Source organism: Charadrius vociferus, unplaced genomic scaffold (genome assembly GCF_000708025.1).
Source record: "Charadrius vociferus isolate BGI_N301 unplaced genomic scaffold, ASM70802v2 scaffold323, whole genome shotgun sequence".
In the NCBI taxonomy this organism is placed as follows: domain Eukaryota; kingdom Metazoa; phylum Chordata; class Aves; order Charadriiformes; family Charadriidae; genus Charadrius; species Charadrius vociferus.
This window is the reverse complement of record NW_009647692.1, coordinates 2,214,299-2,233,444: the sequence shown is the minus strand read 5'-3', so window position 1 is coordinate 2,233,444 and position 19,146 is coordinate 2,214,299. Positions and strand designations below refer to the sequence as shown.

At 47.6% G+C, this 19,146-nt stretch overlaps 1 protein-coding gene across 3 annotated transcripts in view; it reads right to left on the bottom strand.

The window, feature by feature from the left end:
- The window catches only part of ACACA (acetyl-CoA carboxylase alpha), a 134,288-nt gene that overhangs the window by 40,558 nt on the left and 74,584 nt on the right, over positions 1 to 19,146 (bottom strand). For all 3 annotated transcript variants that reach the window (XM_009881464.1, XM_009881462.1, XM_009881463.1), the window contains 4 exons: positions 11,634 to 11,903; positions 11,163 to 11,260; positions 9,822 to 9,942; positions 9,250 to 9,360 (listed from right to left, as the gene is read on the bottom strand). In XM_009881464.1, coding sequence (XP_009879766.1) covers positions 9,250 to 9,360; positions 9,822 to 9,942; positions 11,163 to 11,260; positions 11,634 to 11,903 — 600 coding nt within the window. The remainder of the gene's footprint in view (positions 1 to 9,249; positions 9,361 to 9,821; positions 9,943 to 11,162; positions 11,261 to 11,633; positions 11,904 to 19,146) is intronic.

Sequence of the window (19,146 nt, the reverse complement as noted above, 5' to 3'; positions counted from 1 at the left end):
AGGTAGGGGGAGGTGGGGGGGAAGCTGACAGCCTGATGGTTATTGGAGATGGCTACTGACTGCAAATCCAGGAGCAGGTCTTGCTGGTGGAGTCTTTTTCTTGCTTTAATTTGGCGAGATCAGAGGGGGAAGGGGAAAAAGCAATTGCACTTCACCTCTGGCAGCAGGGGAAGACACATCCAGGTGGACGCTGCAACCGCAGCTGGCCTGTCTACACCACCTTCTGCCGACGATCCCGAAGCACCGTACCGACACAAAGGGTGCGGGGCTCCACAGCTGGTCGGATACAGAGGAGCTATTCTCTCTGTTTGCAGATGGGAACGTGAAACGATATTGGGAAGAAACAGTTTTTCCATCTTGCAATAATTGATGAGGAGCTTTGAAAATTTCTGGATTGCAACAGGAAAATCAAATTTTGCAATCTCAGGGTCTGAACAAAGATCAGACAGGGTCAAGATGGTTGATTTTGGCTTCTGAAATATTTGTTGAAGGTACTGAAAGTAAAAATTACTTTGGAAACAAAAGTCAGTTGGGGGGGTGGGGAGGAAGAACTTTTCATTTGACCAAAAAAATTCCAAATGAGAAATTCATCAAATCTGATACTTTTTCCTGAAGAGTTCCAGTTTCAGTGAACCGGCATTTTCAAATGAAAAATGTCTTGTCAAAAAATTCTTGCCTACCTCTCCTTTCAGGGTAGGGAGACTGCATGTTTTGCTCAAGGTCACTCCATCAGTCAGTGGTAAATCAAAAGGACTCAATATACTTTGCAAACTAAAATGACAGCCCCCTATTCTACATGGTGCAAACACATAAATCCCATCTGTCTCAGCTAGGGGTTCCCCAATCCAGACAGTAGCCCTAGGTACAACATTAATGATTGTCTCCATCATACTTAAAGATCTTGGTTTGGTCATTCCCTTGGTCGCCTTCTGGATCCCAACAGAACCCTTTTATTCAGGGCCCATCCAAGGGGACAGGCTGCCCCGCAGGTACCTCTTTCACCGGGACAGTGAGACTTTGCTCACTTTGCAGGGTGGGTTTAGGCTTCACCATGAGATAAGTGACAATTCCCCAATGCCATTCCTAGAGTTTCCACTCCCGTGTCCAGAATGGCAGACACTATCTCTGCAGTTCACCGCAGAGAAGACCCGCCGGCAGGTCGCCCTGGTACCCTCCCAGGGACACCCCAAGAGAGGGGAGGTCAGGACCCGTTATTACAGGACATGTTTGAAAAGCGTCGCCTTCTGTTCAGCTCTGGTGGAACGTCAGGTACCAGAGTCAACGCTCCAGTAATAAGATACCCTGCAGGATCACCAGGATACAGTCCCGGTTACGTGAAACATATACAGGGCTTAGAGTGCACAGGAGTTTCCCTGGAATGTACGGGGAGAGATTTAGACAGGCAGAATTCGGGCCATCATGCTGAACTCCTCTTTAGTGGGAACAAACACGCACACAGCTCCCGCAGCACAGGCACCATCCACAGAAACAAACTGATCAAGATCCATATTAAAAATGATAGAAGGAGGGAGAAAAAAAAAGTCAACAGAAATCTATTAGACTTTCTTCCCTAAGCAAACATAAAGGGACTGATAATGCAATGCCTGGAACGTAAATTGTCTCTAATGGGAACAATACACAAATATCGCCACTTAAAGAAAGGCAATTAAAAATAAAATGCAGAAATGGAGGGTGGTGTTTGTTTATTTGCGCTCATCTGAAGTCTGGGCATCCATCCTGCTTACATTAATTTCTCTATGCAGAGCAAAGACCGTTGTGTTACCAGGACCACCACCAGCCAGACACTCCCAGCAGCTAATGCCTCTCACTGGCACTGGAAGACAAGAATTCTGCTCTCTTCCTACCGCCAAATATTGCTAAACTGAGACTGACTCTTACAAGAGCTCTACTCTGACCTTGGCGCTCAAACCAGACTGGCTCTGTCAGGGTGTGAGCGATGGTGACCTGTGCCAGGGAGCCCTCCAAAGCACCGAGGTTCTGCCAAGGCTCTAGGAGAGCTGAAGAAACCAACCTCCACCCGTGAAACCACCCTGGCTCTCACCACATCTGCCGGAACCCCCCCAGGGCACAGCAGAGCCGCCCCTCCTGCTTCCCCACCGCTGGAGCCAAGAGCGGGGTAACCTTGGGGACGTCCACCAGAGGAACCGGCTGACGGTTGATGCTGGGGAAGTGTCACTTTCTGTCTGACATTTCCTAGCCCCTCTGTGATTAGCATTCTCAAACACCCGGCACCCATACGTATCTTCCTAATAGTCTTGCTGTGCCACTACAGAAAGATTCATATCATGCATTAATAATTATAATGCTTCTTTGAATGACAGGGATGGCACTTGCTGTTCTAACTCACATGATTGCTCTCACACGATTGCTTTGATCTAATCCCAAGACTGGAGTCATCTTGAGCAGATCCTGAGCTATCCCTGCCTTGAATCTCAAAGAAAGAGCTTTCCACATTCTCTGTTTTACTGTAAAACCCCCAAAGAGCATCAGTCTCAGGCGGCATTTATTTATTTTTCTGTATTGTGGAACTGAAGGGTAAATATTACTGCTCGCAATGCTGAAGAGTGATCCCTCACAGAAGACAGACTGACAGACTGCGTAAGCTTCTGTTCCTCACCCCGGAGCTCTCCTGTGAGCTCAGACCGGACCCAGCAGCCTCTCGCGTGGGCACACCACCCCCAGCAGCTCCGCCTGTTCCTCCCCAGCCCTGACCCGTTGTCTCACCCCATTATTCCAGTCCCATGGCACCCAACAAGTTCTGCAGCTCCCCTCAGCCGAGACCTGCTAACCCCGGATCAGTGCCAGGCTGCTCCAGCACAGGCAGCAGAGGACGTCCCAACGAGCCGGTGGGGTACGTCCGCGCATCAGGCAGGAGACACGAAGAGCGACCAACATCAGAGAGCCACATTGACGTGCCTCAAAACAAACTTGTCTCACGGAGCAACTAACAGCGGGGGGTAACCCCCACCCAAGTGAGCCAGTTTCAAGCTCACTCCCATATACGCTGCTCTGCAGCGCAGATGCTCCCAGGGTTCAGCCACAATCCTGCCCCGGACCTACACCAGCGAAACCACCCATCGCCACAAACGCAGCCACGCCGATCTCCGTCCTGGCTTCACCGGCCAGTACCGTTCAGGGCTGACTTTACAATACAAGGATATTCTCTTCTGGCCCCATGCAAAGGGCCTGTTGGGCTGTTGGGTTTTAAATGCAGATTGTCAAAAACGATCCTTGCAGCAATTATGGTCTGTTGTATCAACAAGTCCTCGGGGACTCATCCACAGTCACGTGATTGACACATACACTACGCTATCTTGACACAGTATGGCACCTCTCATGTTAACGGCTCTGCCGTGCACAAGCAGTGTCTGCATTAATGAAAGATGTACTCAGGAAAGGTCATGGGACGTTTGCTGGTAGTAGGTTTAGAAGTTTCTTAGATATTTACATATCGCATTAGCAAGCCATCAAGTTTCCGCTAATCAGTTCATCTCACAAACACCCCTCTTGAAGCTGTTCTTCAAAAATGTCTTCTCCCCCCTAAAAAACCCACCAATTCACAGTGTGAGAAATACCACATTACTGACCTGGTAAATTCGTTCCTGAGCTCTTTCAGGTCTAGAATAGGTTACAGAAGCAGACCGTCGTTTAAACTAAGATCATTTTGCAGGCGAAGACTTCCACAGAAAGAAATTCTGAGGATGGGGTTGCCCACCCTGCCAATGCACCCCTGCTGCAGGTGTCTTCCACCTGATGAGCTCAAAACACACTGCAAATACCAATGAACTAAGGTTTCAAGACCAAGTTGTCCGCAGGTAACTGCCATTACACCCGTTCTGGTCAAAAATCTCAGACCTCAGCAGGCAGGCAGTTGGCTGCAGACTGGGAAACGAAGCCCAGAGTTCTGGGTTTGACCTGTCCTAGCAGCATTTCATATTTTAGTGGCTTCTGACTCTTCACTGTCTCTTTCCCCACATGAACACATACTCCTGCTCTGGTGAGACCCCACCGGGAGCACTGCATCCAGCTCTGGAGCCCCCAACATAGGAAAGCCATGGACCTGTTGGAGTGGGTCCAGAGGACGCCACAAAGATGCTCTGAGGGCTGGAGCCCCTCTGCTGGGAGGACAGGCTGGGAGAGTTGGGGGGGTTCAGCCTGGAGAAGAGAAGGCTCCGGGGAGACCTCAGAGCCCCTTCCAGTGCCTAAAGGGGCTCCAGGAGAGCTGGAGAGGGACTTTTTACAGGGGCATGGGGTGATAGGATGAGGGGGAATGGCTTCAAGCTGGAAAAGGGGAGTTTTAGATGAGATATCAGGAAGAAATGTTTCCCTGTGAGGGTGGTGAGCCCCTGGGGCAGGTTGCCCCGAGAAGCTGTGGCTGCCCCATCCCTGGAGGTGTTCAAGGCCAGGTTGGACGGGGCTTGGAGCAACCTGGGCTGGTGGGAGGTGTCCCTGCCCAGGGCAGGGGAGTTGGAACGAGATGATCTTCAAGGTCCCTTCCAACCCAAACCATTCTATGACTCTATGATTCTGTTTGTCAAGCTCACGCTTGGCACACTTGGATGATCTTGACAAAGCAGGCCAACAACATGGTGCCATGGGGCCTCAGGGAAGAGGACAGTGGAGGACAGGTTGAGGGTGGGATGAACCATTCAGGCAGGCCAAGCCTGGAGAGTTTGGGGGAAAATGCAGCTACATAGGAAGGAGAGGAAACAGAACAGTCAGCAAGTTGGATTCTTCCCTTCACCTCAAAAGCGATAACCATTTCAGATGTCCTACTGTGAAGTGCAGTGTATGGGACAGCTCTTCATCATCACTCAGAAAATGAACTGTTTGAGATACCAGGTTGAACATCTATATAATGAATTGAGGTGTACCAAATTAGTGGCGGTTCCTGAAAATCTCTGCTAAATCTGGTTTCCCTTAGAAAAAGTCTAGAACACGTATCTGTAGCGAAAATGTGACTGAAGGCCACTATTTGTTTACATTAACAAAACAGTCTTAAAGACAGGATTTCTATTAAACACAAAAGACAAGGAGGCACAAACTAATTAAAAATAAGTCAGCAACAGACTTGGGAACATCCTTGTGAGGACTGAAATGAAATGTGGCCCTGGAAGCTTGAACCATATAAGCAATGCATAAATTGGGAGCGCTGGGCTCTTCGGTCTTACTTCTATTAACAAGAAAACCAATGGAAATTAACCTGTTAGCGCACGGCAGCCGCACGTCACCTATCTCATGTGAAATCACACCGTGTTTAGCTTATGATGAGGAAAGGGAGTCGAGGGAGGTGGAGGAAGGTACAGGGGCGGAACACAGGGGAGGCAGGGAAAGTTAAAAAAAAATATAAAAATCTCTGCCTCAGCAAAAGTTTTCATTAAAATTTTAGACAAATGATCTCTGTGTCCTTCTCCCATGCTGCCTGGGGCTCCATGCTATTTCTATGCAAATAACAACCTCGTGGTTTATATCTTATTATTTCCACCGGAGCTGCGGCGACATGACCCGAGACGTGTGTGAGGTAGACAGCGAAAGAGAGAGAGAGGGAGAGAAAGAGAAGGAGAGGGAGGGAGAGAGATGGAGTGGCTGCTCGCTGAAGTGTGAAAAAATATTGTCAGGAGTGAGCGGCAAGAACAAAAAAAAAATTGCAGGGATAACGTGTTTATTTCAGCCCCTCTCCCCATGTGAACCAGCACCTTTTAAAATTCATTGGGCATCAGGCGATCATGCACAATCCATCTGCTTTCACTTTATCATTTGCATTTCATGCCTCCTGGCTTTTGATGTGCTGATACTTTGATGCAGTCAGGAGACGCGCATTATCATTATTTCAATTTTCAGGGGGGTCAGCGGGCTCAGCACAGGCGCGCGCACACACTCACAGGAGAGGAATGAAATGTCATTTCCACCTCTCCACCCCCTGCTGAAACGCAACGGTGAAGACAAAAGGGGTACGGATGAAACGCAGCCCCGGTGCCCCACACGCGGAGCACCGTCCCCACCACAGAGCATCACACCTTTTCCCCAGGTCTCTCCCTCGCCCGTCGGTCCGGACTATAAACAAAGACAGCTTAATCAGGGGCAGAGGGAAACCTTGTACAGCTCTCTCGTGCAGTTTCTTGTCACCCCTGACAGGCAATGGGGCCGAGAGAATCCTCAAACCCGCCCGATATCAGGTGTCTTACAGCGATACGCCTCCCCGCTTGCAAAGCAGTGACACGGGGGCAGCGAAGAGCCAGCACGTGAAGAGTCAACTTCCAGAACCGAACACCAGCTTCAGCTAAAAACGAGGTTGACCTTGAGCTCATCATCCAAGTTATAGGTTACAGGCTGGTTTTGGCAGCTGGACCTTTCCCTCTACACCTAAACCCTCAGGCTAGTTTTACATAATGATAATGAACAAGACCAGCAACAGATCTGCTGGCACGTAATGTCTGTCACAGTCCCCCTCTGCTCCCCCCCTGTAAATTGAAACGAATCCAGTATTTCACAGGAGAAAAAAAACAAAACCAAAACCCAAACAACTTCCCAGAAAAAACCTCACTGCTCTCTGAAATCCCAATTGTCTCCATTGCTGCAGAAACATTTCTGTACCGCGTGTTCTCTTCTTGCCGGGAGAAGACATTTTGTAGAAGACACAAGACTATGTGTAAGCTTTGTACAGCATCCTCGACGAAGACAGTAATTAAAAGTCAGCAATGGAAAAAATTGTCTCAAATCTCTGACACGTAATTGGGAAAAGCAGAAGGAATATTTGCATGCAACTGTGTTAGAAAACATTCGGTTCCACGTGTCATGCAAGGCAGCAGTTTCCATTTATTTATTTTTGTTTCAGCCATGATCTTTCCTCAAGACCCCGCCAGCTGCGTTGGGACCTTCTATTTCCCGCAAAGTAAAGCAGTGACGTTGCTGCACGGGGCTCTTCTCACCATCTCCTCTATGGGAACAAGAAGCAGCAAAGCTCTCTCACTCCACAGAGAAAAACTACAATAGGTTTCCGCCATGAGACCCTTCTGGAGTCTTATTCACGTGAATGAACAAAACCATCATCATCTATCACACCCAAACAGCCGCTGCATCCCTACAAGGGAAGACTTTGCTTAATTGGTCCCTGGCTGACAGCGACCTGACTTCTAGCCGAAAGAAAATTCAAAGTGGCCATCTAAATTGAAGGGACAAATGTTTTAACAGTTTACATATAAGAGGGAGACAGAGGACAAGTCTGAAGCAGATACTGCCCCCATGGCAGGACGATGCAACTGCATTAGCATTCACCGTTTGCTTCTCACCCTCCTTCAGATCTCAGCTGGACTGAGCGTGGTCGTTCCAGGTTAGCACTGGACGTGGTTTCACTACTTCAGACCTACTTCTGGGACACAATCATAGCTGGATCCACGCAAGAAACTCTGACCAGAACTGCAGGGACCGGAAAATGAAGATCATATGAACTAGCAAGACACATCAGGCAACATCCAGGAGTGAGAGGGGATTTCCAGTCTCCCACTATTCAATGACCAGTAAACTTATTGTTGGGTCTGGGCTTAGCTGTCGTACTGGGAAAGCTGGATAGGATGCAGTAGGTTCCTCCTTTGCCTGACCTTTAGGCCGGTAGAGGTTCAGTGCCTACATAAAAATATATGCCTTTCCAACAGAGCGGGGAGAAAAGGACACAGGGGATTTTTCAGTCCACTGAAATTCTTGGGATGGGATAAATCACCCCCAGAAAGCATCTCCTTCTGCCTACGCCTGCTGCTGCTTAACTTAGACTAAATCCTTAATTTTTAAGTGCCTAAAATTTAGTGAGATTAATCTAGTCCTATAAAAACAAACATTCACTCCACGGGTGGAGAGTGCAGTTAAACCTGGAAAGAAGAGTGCAGAAGAGGAGGACTAAACAGAGTGGCCGGGCCAGCTGGGAACCTCTGCAGGGCCCCGATCCCCAACAAATGACAGCTGGAACCAGGCAACTTACTCCACTTCAGCAAGCACTAAACTGACTCAATTTCTTTTTAAAGGATGGATCTTCAAATGCCTCTTTTCCTTCCATTGATGCAGGTGTGTGTGATGTGTGTAAGAGATCTAACTGAGGGTGCTGCATCCTAGAGTTGATAGGATCAATGCTTCATTTTCTGCAGAGCCCCCTTTATTCAGGGGAATAATTCAACGAGAGACTATTTTCCTTTTATCTCGCATTGTCAGGCAGGCACTCCTTGAAACACAGCTTGCGATGAAGCACAACCACCCCAGGTGCTGGAGAGTGCCTGAGAACAAAGCTGCACAATGGGGAAGGGCACTGGCGCCCGCGCAATCCTAACTCCCACGTAAACAAAGCCCTCAGTGAGAGGGACAAGAGCGGAGTCGGCTGCGAGCCGCGTCTGCTACAGACAAGGAGCTGGAGGCTGTGATATTAATAGGCTTGGGGCAGCAAGGGGGAAAAACCGCCTCTGGTGGGGGGGGAAAGAAAAAAAAGAAGAGCCACTTTAGTAGTGAAAGCGATAAGTTATCCTAAAGCCCAAGTTCTTCCTCCCTGCCCCCACAGCTGAGATTTCCAGCAGGTTTGACCCCTGGAAAATCACCATCCCCTGGAAAATCGCCATCCCCACATTCTTTCTCAGGCTTCAGTGCTCCCCCAGTACGAACGCGATGCTGTGGATGGCTGAAAGCTCAGGGCGATTCCGGCCCACGTATTTTGAAACGTGCTCTTCCAGACACTGGGAACTGCCCTGTTTCCTCTCTCACAGAACCCAGTGGGTGGGAGAAGATGCTGCCCAGTTGGTGGCCTTCTCCACTTCTGCCATTTAGCCATTGCGCACAACCTACGTTAAAAGCCGCATCTCCTTCTTCCCCTTCACCTGGTTCACGCTCAGACCCTTAAATCTGCAGTTCTGCCTCGGTCCCCTGCCAACCTCCAACCAGGACGCCCGGAATAGTGCCTCTGGCTGGCAATACCATGCTCTTGTCAAGAAAAACAGGTGCGTGAAAGGACTGCTGCTTTCTGACCGGGGAGAAAGGGAAAAAGAAAAAGGCTGCAAAGGCATGGAAGCTTCACAGCTGCTGCCCCTGTGTCAGTTCTCCTCCTTGATCGGGAGGAGCCTGAGAACGAAGAACGCAAAAGGGGCCCAGCGCGATGACAGGTACAGCGGTGGCAGCTCCTGGAGTCTCCGGCACAGCTCACAGAAACACCGACTCAATTCACACAGCTCTGAAGACGGAAACGCAAAGACTTACTTTGTTGAGGGCTCCACAGCCCGTCAGGATTATATGGGAGTTCTCAACCTGGATAGTCCTCTGACCTAGCCGAACAAGGTACGCCCCAATTCCAATTGCCCGACAGGTAACCTTGAAAAAAAAAAAAAAAAAGAAAGAAAAGAAAAAGAAAGAAATCACATTGATTTCTGTCTTACCACACAGCCAAAACCTATCGATTCAAACATCTAGATAAATCTAGGCGTGTTTGTATTACAAGGCTATAAAAACTACTCTCACTGCAAAACTCCAGAATCTCTTTTTTTGTGAAACACAGTACCTGAACATATGTGTATTTTATTTTTAAAAAGAGAAGCAGCAACTTCCAGACTGAGCAAACATGAAGCTAAATGACTGTTTTCTAAAAGTGTTTTAAATTTAGCCTGAAAGGGACCCAGCCCTGTAATGGTGCCGGTAGTGTTGCTCAAAGCCTACAGGAACCAATTTACATCAACCAGAAGCCTCATCCCAGATGTATCTTCTGGATATCATCGCAGGATTTTTAGCTGAACCAGACAATACAGTTTGAAGAACAGAAAGCAGTGGGGGATTACCAAGTTGATGGTGATAATACTTTCATAGGCTAAAGATGATTCTCCAGCAATCATGCCAGATCCTCTGAGGTTCTCTATTCCAAGCCCGTCTTCCTTTCCGATAATATCTGTTATCTTATACCTGAGGGAGACACACACAGCCTTTGAGTCACAAGGTCCAGTGATTTGCTGAATCAGTTTGCTACGAAGAAAATGAAAAGTGACTAAATATCATTAAGGCTCCAAAGAGTAACGTGCATAAAACCCGGCCAGGACCTGTACGCGGGCTCGTTCTGCAGCCTCGCTGAACCCCATGGAACAGTCCTACACAGGAGCAGCCCAAGCAGCACGGCAAAGGGGAAATGCCAAGGGAGGGGAATGCCCGTGAAAAGTGTTCTTCTGCCATTCCCACAGGACGTGAGGAGCGGGCTGATTGTAGGAAAAAGGGCAAGAAAGGAAGAGAATGCAGACAAAAGGAAAAAGAAATAGAACAAGAGATTCTAGTGAGGCTCTTACCTTTTCTTTACTTTCTTCCTTCATGCCTTCCTCCCCCAGCACAGTCCCTTCTTACCCAGCGCTCTCAGACTGGCTTCCATCTTTCCCACTAGGCCCTTGCTAAGCGAAGTACTTGAGCGGGTGCTTAAGTGCTTCACTGAAGAGAGGCACCGGCTTCCCCCCAACACACGCAGGCACGCACGCGTCCCCGCGCCCACCACCATCCCTTTGTTCTCTCAGAGCTTGCCAGTCTGCAAGCTAGGCTTTATTTTTTTTTCTTCCTAAGCACATCCTCCTCCCTCTGCCCAGGAGCACAGCTACAGCCGCAGTCTAGCTCTGAAAGCTTCTGTGCACCTCATTTTCAGACGTGCTGCCTTTGGGACGTAGCTGGGAAGATGTAGACACCTCAGGCAGCCACGTGTGGAAAAGCACAGGCTGTAAGGCAGTGGTTGCAGCCCAACTCTTCAAAACGCATGGAGGGATTAGCTTTCACTCAGGAATTCTTTTATCCTTTCTACAGAATGTAGCAGAAAAGTAATTTTCAAAATTTAGACTGCAAGTCTTTGGGCAAGAATCGTTGTCCCAGTCGTTCAGAATCATTGTCCCGGTTGTTCAGTGTTTACCGCTGCAGGACCCTCAGCCATGACTTGTGCCCCAAGGCGGGACTCAACACAGCACTACCGCAAAGAAGGCACGTCATGATGCAACTTCTAACTCTTGTTCCATGCTCTGACCCCACACAGCTATGGCTTTCTACACACCTGGATCCTAAAGAACGCCCTAGCTGAAGACAAAGACATGACATGCATTACCTTGCGTACCCAAGGATGAACAGAAAGCTATTCGTTCTGCCTTGTCTGCGCTTACCTGGACTCTCCGTTGTCCTCCACGTGTTCACAGTGAACGGAATTAAGGGCACTGACTTTCTTATAGTCTTGAGGAGTCAGGTACAAGTATTTGTATCCCTGCAGGGAAAAACAGTTCATTCATCTCATTCCCTCCTGTAGTCCCTTCCCAATCCTAAATAACCCCTTCCAAAAAGAAAGTTTCAAGGAAGCAAAATTTAATTCCAGATCACGTTAAGAACATCCTCTCGTAACATCGGAGTTCCACCTGAGGTCAGTGAAAGCTACGGATGTTTCAACATTTAGCACTAACTCATTCTGGATGCCGATCCAATGCCTCAGAGATCCAATACCAAAGGAAAATCCAAAGGAGAATGTTGGACCTAAGTCTGACAAATATTTACCCTCACCTCTATTAAAAGGGGCGGTACAAAAATAAGATTCTTTTGGGAGCTATTGCAGAGTTTCGCCTCTGATCCCTGTGCCTCCTGACCTTGTATGGGTCATCTGGGTCTTCCCAAGCCACGTGGAACATGTGCCGAATCTCCTCAGCCAAACCAATCCTGGCTCCACTGTTGGCAGCCACATAGATCCGGGGGATGCCATGTGTTCGCGCAAGCTCTGAAGCCCTCAGGAACAGCACGTCCTCTTGAGGCCCAAAAGAACCTATTCGGTATGTAATGTCATTGCCAATGACAATGATGTCACGGCCTTCTGGGTACTCAGGGGTCTTCAGAGTCATCTTCCAGGCCACCATCCCAATCTGCAATTGAAGAACAGAGAACAACATAAATGGAATGTATATCTTCAAGATGTGAAGGAGGGGAATCAGGCAGGGGCCGTTTCTCTTCCATGTGTTGCACTTTGCATATTTTCTTTGGGAACTGCGCTAACAGCAGCTCTGATACGCACCGCCAGCGCAGAGCACGGCTGGCAGGACTTGATCCTTTCCACGCTCACTGCAGCACATCCTCCATTGCTCTCTTCCCACCCGAGACACTAATATCGGCCCTCCCTCTCCCCATTCAGGGATTTGTCACAGGTCCAAAACGCGTTCTGCAAACGCCCCTCTCGCAGGGTGCCGCGTTTGTCCTGTGTGCCAGAGCTCACAGGGTGAGGATGGATGTGCTGCTGCACGGGACTCCTGAGCAGCCGCTTACGCTACCCAGACACCACCTCAGAACCTCGTCACCTGGTTCTCTCTCACCCTGCCCTCATTTTAATAATCTCTTTATTTCATAACTACCTCCTTTTTTTTTTTTTTCCTGTCCTTCCTTTCCTTTTTTTGGCTCTTCCCTTCTTCCTTCCTGAATACTGCAGCAGTTTCTTTCCAAACCTGCCTAGATAAGTAATGCTTTTTGCTGCATATTTTTCTTTTTAAAATCAGCGGATGATCTCTTCTGGCCCATCTTATGGAGATCAGCAACATCTGTACCCTGCATCTCCCATCTCCCGGCTGCGGCGTATCACTGCACCGGGGAACTGGCCATCCTGCAATGCCATTAACAGATGGAAATAGCAGCGTCCCTTGAAAGCCACATGCATCACCCGGTCTCCGCTTGCCCAAGGATCATAAGCTCTGAGTACACATTCCTCAAGCCGATTGCACATCCTGTGCAATCAGGAGGGTTGAAACTCTCATTGTGGAGCCTCTGAATTCTGAACATGATGAACTAAAGCGGGAGGGGGAGAGGGGAGAAGCAGCAGATAGATATGTGCCATTTAATCCAAATCAAAATGGCACAATACGCAGTTGAGATCCAATCAGCATCTGCAATAAGATATGCCATAATAGGCTCATTAAAAAAAATAAAGAGGCAGAGGAATTAATCAAAGGGTCATTGGAAGTAAAGCAGGCAGCAATCCAAAAATATTACAACCGGCTACTGGCAGATCCTTCCCGTACACCTCCCCTTGCGAGCGCTGAGATTGCAAGTCAACAGAATGATGGGGTTTCAGTTCACCTTCTCCTCGGTCTCAGTTTCATCCACTGCTATTTTGACTGATACATCGTAAGGGATTAATTTGTTTGCCTCCGAATATTTGCAGATTTACAGGTACATCTTAGCAGCCAACTGCAGCGTTTGGAAGAGAGAGATACTGCAGCCGTGTCAAAGACAGGAGCATAAATCCCTAAAAGTCAGTGGGGCGCTCTGCTAAAACACCAGTATTACTGCAAATTAAAGGGAAAAGTTGTAATGCTGTAAAACAAGTGGGTGCAGCTGTTGGTGGGGCACACAGATCAGAGGTATGTGCAAAGAGACTGGGGATCACACCGGCAACCAGTCCAGAGCCTGGGAGAGCAACTAACTCATCCCAACCAAACCTACGCAGCCAGAGGGGTTCCTTGGACTTCCGCTCTCTTACTACTGGACTTTCATAGCAGAAAAAGGAAGAATAAAGGTGAAAAAAAGGAGAAGAAAAGTAAGTTTTGCCTTTCTGTCCTGACTGTTGCAAGAAAAGAGACACCAGGCGCTCGATATTGTCTCTCTCCTCTAACTCTCAACTGTGGCAAGCTTGCAATTAGAAACAGCAGTCAAAAAAGACTTCAAATCCGAAGCTAAAGGCTTCAAGATTAGCCCTGCAGAAGCAGGGGATGCCTGCCTATACCTCATCACCTACTGCGGCTCAGTTCTTTACCCTACTTTACAGGCTCTTTTTTTCCCCTGCCATAACTAAAATCCTTAAGTGGCGCTTACCAAATTTTTCTGGTATCCCCTCAGAAACCAGCTTTAGTCATTGAGAGAAACCCACATTCTCTTTCAAACTGCACCGTAAACTTCTTCCAAGAGCACAGAAGTAACACTAATTTTACAGGTTTTTGCCTAAGTAGTCATTTCCTTACAGCTACGCTGATCCCATCAGCCTGGAGCAGAGAAGGCTCCGGGGAGACCTCACAGCGGCCTTCCAGTGCCTAAAGGGGCTCCAGGAGAGCTGGGGAGGGACTTTTTACAGGGGCATGGAGTGATAGGATGAGGGGGAATGGCTTTAAACTGGAAGAGGGGAGATTTAGATGAGATATCAGGAAGAACTGTTTCCCTGTGAGGGCGGTGAGCCCCTGGGGCAGGTTGCCCCGAGAAGCTGTGGCTGCCCCATCCCTGGAGGTGTTCAAGGCCAGGTTGGACGGGGCTTGGAGCAACCTGGGCTGGGGGGAGGTGGCCCTGCCCAGTGGCCGAGCTCAGACAGTACACAGGACTGGTCCCACCATGTGGCTCCCTTATCGAAATGTAGAAGATTTTCCCCTTTCATCATCTTCACGATTTTTGACAGTACAGAAAATACACAAATTAAAAAGCATTTCCCATTTCGAAAATTCAGATCGTAACAGAAGTCTTGGAAGAGCTCCCCAACCTGAGATCGCGTATCCTCTACAGAAATAACCCCCCTTTTGTTAACGTTCACTAGTAGAATAGGAAAAACTATCTAACCAGGGCACGGCAAACACAAACTCTTGAAAATAGTTTATAGCTGAGAAGTATGGCACAACCATATGCCATTTCAGAAAAGAAAAAATAAGCGCACCGCTTTATTAACTCATGTGCCTCTTTGCCTCCCCAATACGTGGCGTGTTTTGTGCCATTTATCCAGTAATAAAAATCACAGGCCACAACTGAGGATTTTTTTGCTATGAACAATGCAGATTCTGTTTAAATTTATGGGCAGTGGAGGATCACTTTCTATTTCAGAAAAAAAAAAAAAAAAAAAAGAAGGGATTTTTACGTTAACAGCAGGATGCCAAAAAAAAAGGAGAGTTCACAGGTTAATTAGCCAGGCTGAGCTAATCACCTAAGAGCACTGTGGGAACAATAATGGGTGATGGTAAGCGGCAGCGGCTTCAAAACGGGCTCTTTTGAAGAGCCAGCACAGTTTGGAAGTGCTTCTCCTGCCACAGCTCTATTCCCAGCGCACTCGGGAATGAAGGAGAGAGGGAGGAAAAAATAAAAGCAGGAACCGTCTTATTTAACTGTTTTTATGTTGGCAAAATGATTTGTGCCACAGTATTTCCATAAGAAGTGGGGCCATTATTCTCCTGTAGGAACACATTTGGTTTGAAAAGTATCACTGGACAGAACGTGAAAATCAAACCAGATGAATTATTCACAACCTCCGATCAGAAGTGATCATTATTTCTGATGCTCCAAACTGTGATTAGGATTCAGCGCTCAGCTGTCATTTGCTCCCTGAATAGCACCAGCAACGCAGAATTGCACGACACACATATATTACACACAAGTTTTATACATATAATTTTATACACACCTTCTCCCACTAGATCTTGAGCTGAATGTAACCATTAACAGATAGTAAAAACATGATATTAAGTAACGTTCGTTTTCATGGTGCTCATAAATGCCATTAGTTTGACACCCAGTGTCAACACTAATCATGGCCTAAAATTAACACCAAAATTGACTTCAACATTAATTGCGCTATCGATGTGAACGGTAATACACACACTGATGCAGTTACAAATTGACTGCCGGCGGCAGCCGGAGCTGTTGACAACAGGCACTGAGGGGAATGGGGAAGACGCCGATCCCAGTCTCCCTCCGGACCTCCCCGCGCACTCCGAAGGAAGGGAAGGCAACGCGAGTGGTGGCGGGTGCTCGGGCAGAGGGGGCTTCTCGCCCTCTGGAACTCCTGGAGAAGCGCAGCTGGCAGAAAATCCAATGTCAATGAGAACAGCTTATTATCTGACAGCATCTACACTTCAGCCACGCCAATGGCGTCGGTTTATTCTACTTCTCCCGCACCAAGGATGATGCTGGAGCCTAGGTACTTCATGCCACGCTTCATTTTATTTATTTACATCCAGATTTGGAAACCTGAATGTGGGTCTCAAAAGCTCTAAGTAGGACAAGTGAACTTACAGAACCCTGACAACAATTCTGGCTTGTTCCCATCCTATTGCATCTATATCATACGTAAGTTTTATATGTAAAATATATATATAAAACACGAATACATTTGTATGTATTTGTATGTATATTTATTACGTACAAAAGTTATAATAAGTAAGGAAACGTAACAGTTGTAGTGGTCGAGCACGTGAGCACTGGAAATGCCAAAGCTGACCATTAATGAAAGCAGGTCTCTCCCCCGCTGCGCAGGTTCTGACATTGTTAAATCACGGAACACGTGCTTTATTGCCCCGTCACAACCGCCCTCTATTCTGGAGGTAAACCAGTGCCCACCGGCGCCGGGATGCTGAACCACTCTGCTGCATCACCGCGGACACGGTGTGTTTTATGAAGGGAACAAAGACATCCCCAGAAATTTTACTTGCAATTTTGGTAATTCAGCCTTCAAATCTGATGTCCAGAACTTCAGATCTAAAAGACAAACTCTCTGCACTTACACCGTGACCAAAAGCTGTAAAATTTTTATCTTCCGTATGACCCGATGCCCAGAAAAAGGGCACGATGCACGTGGTTTGCTGGCGGCATTCAGACTGAATGCCTTGACAAGGGTGCAGTGCCAAAACCCAGGATTCCTTCATCCTTTTCCTGGCTCTGAAAAAGGTGTCATTTAGCGATCAAAGCAGTGGTCGCAGGCGGCACAGCCAAGCACGCGTTGGCATGGCTCTTCCCAACAGCAGGCGGCCAAGGGGATGAGACGGGAAGAAACTGTTCCAGGAGGAGATGTGGCAAAGGCTTGCGCGGGAAAAGGCGACGCGCAGTACGGGGACTGAAAGGCTGGTTGGCGGCGGAGCCGAGGGGAGGTGAACCCGTCCTGCCTTGGTTCCTCGCACCAGACCAAAAGACGCTCAGCTGGCGAGCCGGGAAGCAAACCAGCAAAAAGCTCGGTGATGTTCAGCGAAAGTGGATGGACACACAGCACCAAAAAGCTCAAAAAACCCCATTACAGACAGTGTAAAAGTATTTTTTACTGCCCACACATCTGTGTTGGGAGGTGTGAAGCTTGCACAGTGTCTCTTGGGGACAGCAAAAGGCACTGCCCTGAGCCCAAATCAAATTCTCTGTCAAATTCAAGCTTCCACTCCAAGCCCGCGAAAATCAACCGTGAGTAACACCACCAGCTTCTTCACCAAAACCCAAGCATTTTTGGTGAAACTTTCCAAACTAAACAATAAACAGGGGGAAGTCCCTGGGCAGAGTGTAAAGCTTGAAAAAACTTCAGCTGAAGCAGTTTGCATCTAGTGAAGTTACAGAGGGATAAAGATAAATTACAGACAGTGACAGACGACCTTTATTAGGAGAGTTTTCTTGTGGGCAAGAACTTTCTCACCTACAGTATCCATATACATGTGTTCCAACACATATATCAAAATACGAAATAAAACTCTGTGCCACCACTTATACCTCTGATCTAGTAATGTTTGTATTTGAGGATTTTAAAACTCTTCAAGAAATTTGGAGCTCTAGTTGCTCCTTGAATAAGACATGATCTGGGGGGTTACTGCTTCTAGCGTCCTCTGAGCGCCTCACCTGTGATGTGTGGGGTTATTTCGTGCCCGAGAATTTAATTTTTGTAAAATTTTAACAAATATCACAAACACTTACTAGACCTGTGCTTTAAATGCAAACATTTGATAAAAGTCAGAATTACAGGAAAGGTAACAAAATTAAAATTCTGTTTTTGCTTGACAGCATTATGAAATTCAACAGTCATATCTGATTATATAAAAAAAAAAAGACTTATAACCTTCCAAAAATCCATCTTTTAAATAATTATAATAAATTCTAACTCAAAGCTATATGTCGGAGGCCCATACCCTCTGGTTCTGTAAGAAAAGCCTTTTCAACTCTTGAACTTCTGGTATTGCTATAGCACACACGCACCTTTTCAAAAATCAGGTTATGGGAGATACTGCGTCTACAACACTGTGAGAAACAGCACGTTGAAGATGCTGTTCTGCGTGAACATTAACCCTTCAAACAATTCACGGTATGACAGAGCCCTCCTGCTTAACTGTGCAGCCCCGTTCAGCCAAGGAGATGCTCCATGTGCACTGTGACATGCATCCAGCCCAACTCAAACAGAGTTCAGAAGAGCGCCCCCCATCCCATCCTCCCATGCACATCTGCTACCTTTAAAGTTACGTTAAATTATCTGGGCATATAAGTGGGAAAAAAAATTATCTTTCCGTGATGCTAAGGGGACCCTCTTTTAGTTTATACCATATTCCACTTGTCATGAGCTATTCCACCTTCTACTAAAAATAACACTCTCCAGTCCATGACAAAAATGTGCTCTGTCCTGATCCCTGCCCCCACGTCTCATGATGACCTCCGAGCATCTCATTGATAGGGGCTAAAATTATTCTGCCAAAGGAGGATCACCTTCTGAAATTGCATCATGAGTGTCTGAGATGAGGAGACACCGCTTGCTGTGCGGCACAAATAGTCGTCCGGCTTCCCTGTTATTTAAACCCATTCCTACTGCCAGAAGAGCCTTCAGGTCAGGATTGTTCCCCAAACTCATCACGAAGAAGGGTTGGGAAACACAAAGAGAAACAACTATTTTTACAGTAATCTCTGGGAAAAATAGCGGTGGGGCTGGGGCAGGGGGGAGAAGACGCACGGGCGATTTCCTTCACCTTCACCTTCATTCACTGACTTTGCATCACCCATTCTCCGCCTTTCTCAAGTATTTATCCATCCGCCATAAGTAGCCCAGCGGATGTTTGAACACCCTGTGCCTGTCATAAAATGCAGGAACACGGGGTGACAAAGCAGAACACGCAGTTCAACTATTAAGCTTTGCTTGTATAAAATTCATTAGCTACACCTTTCAGCCCCGGGCAATGCAGGGAGCTGCCGAAGCGGAGTCTCAGCAGCCCTCTGCCCACCGCCGTCCTGAATTTCACCTGGCCAAACCTTCCCACACTCACAAGAAAGGCTCCCTGCCAACGCTGCAGCCAACAGCTCCCGATTATGGATTATTTCTGATCCTCACGCTACTGAGAAGGAAAAACTGTGACATCTAGTGCCAATGGGGAAAATGACACATTTTACGTGGACGCTGCCCGAGAGTGAGATGAA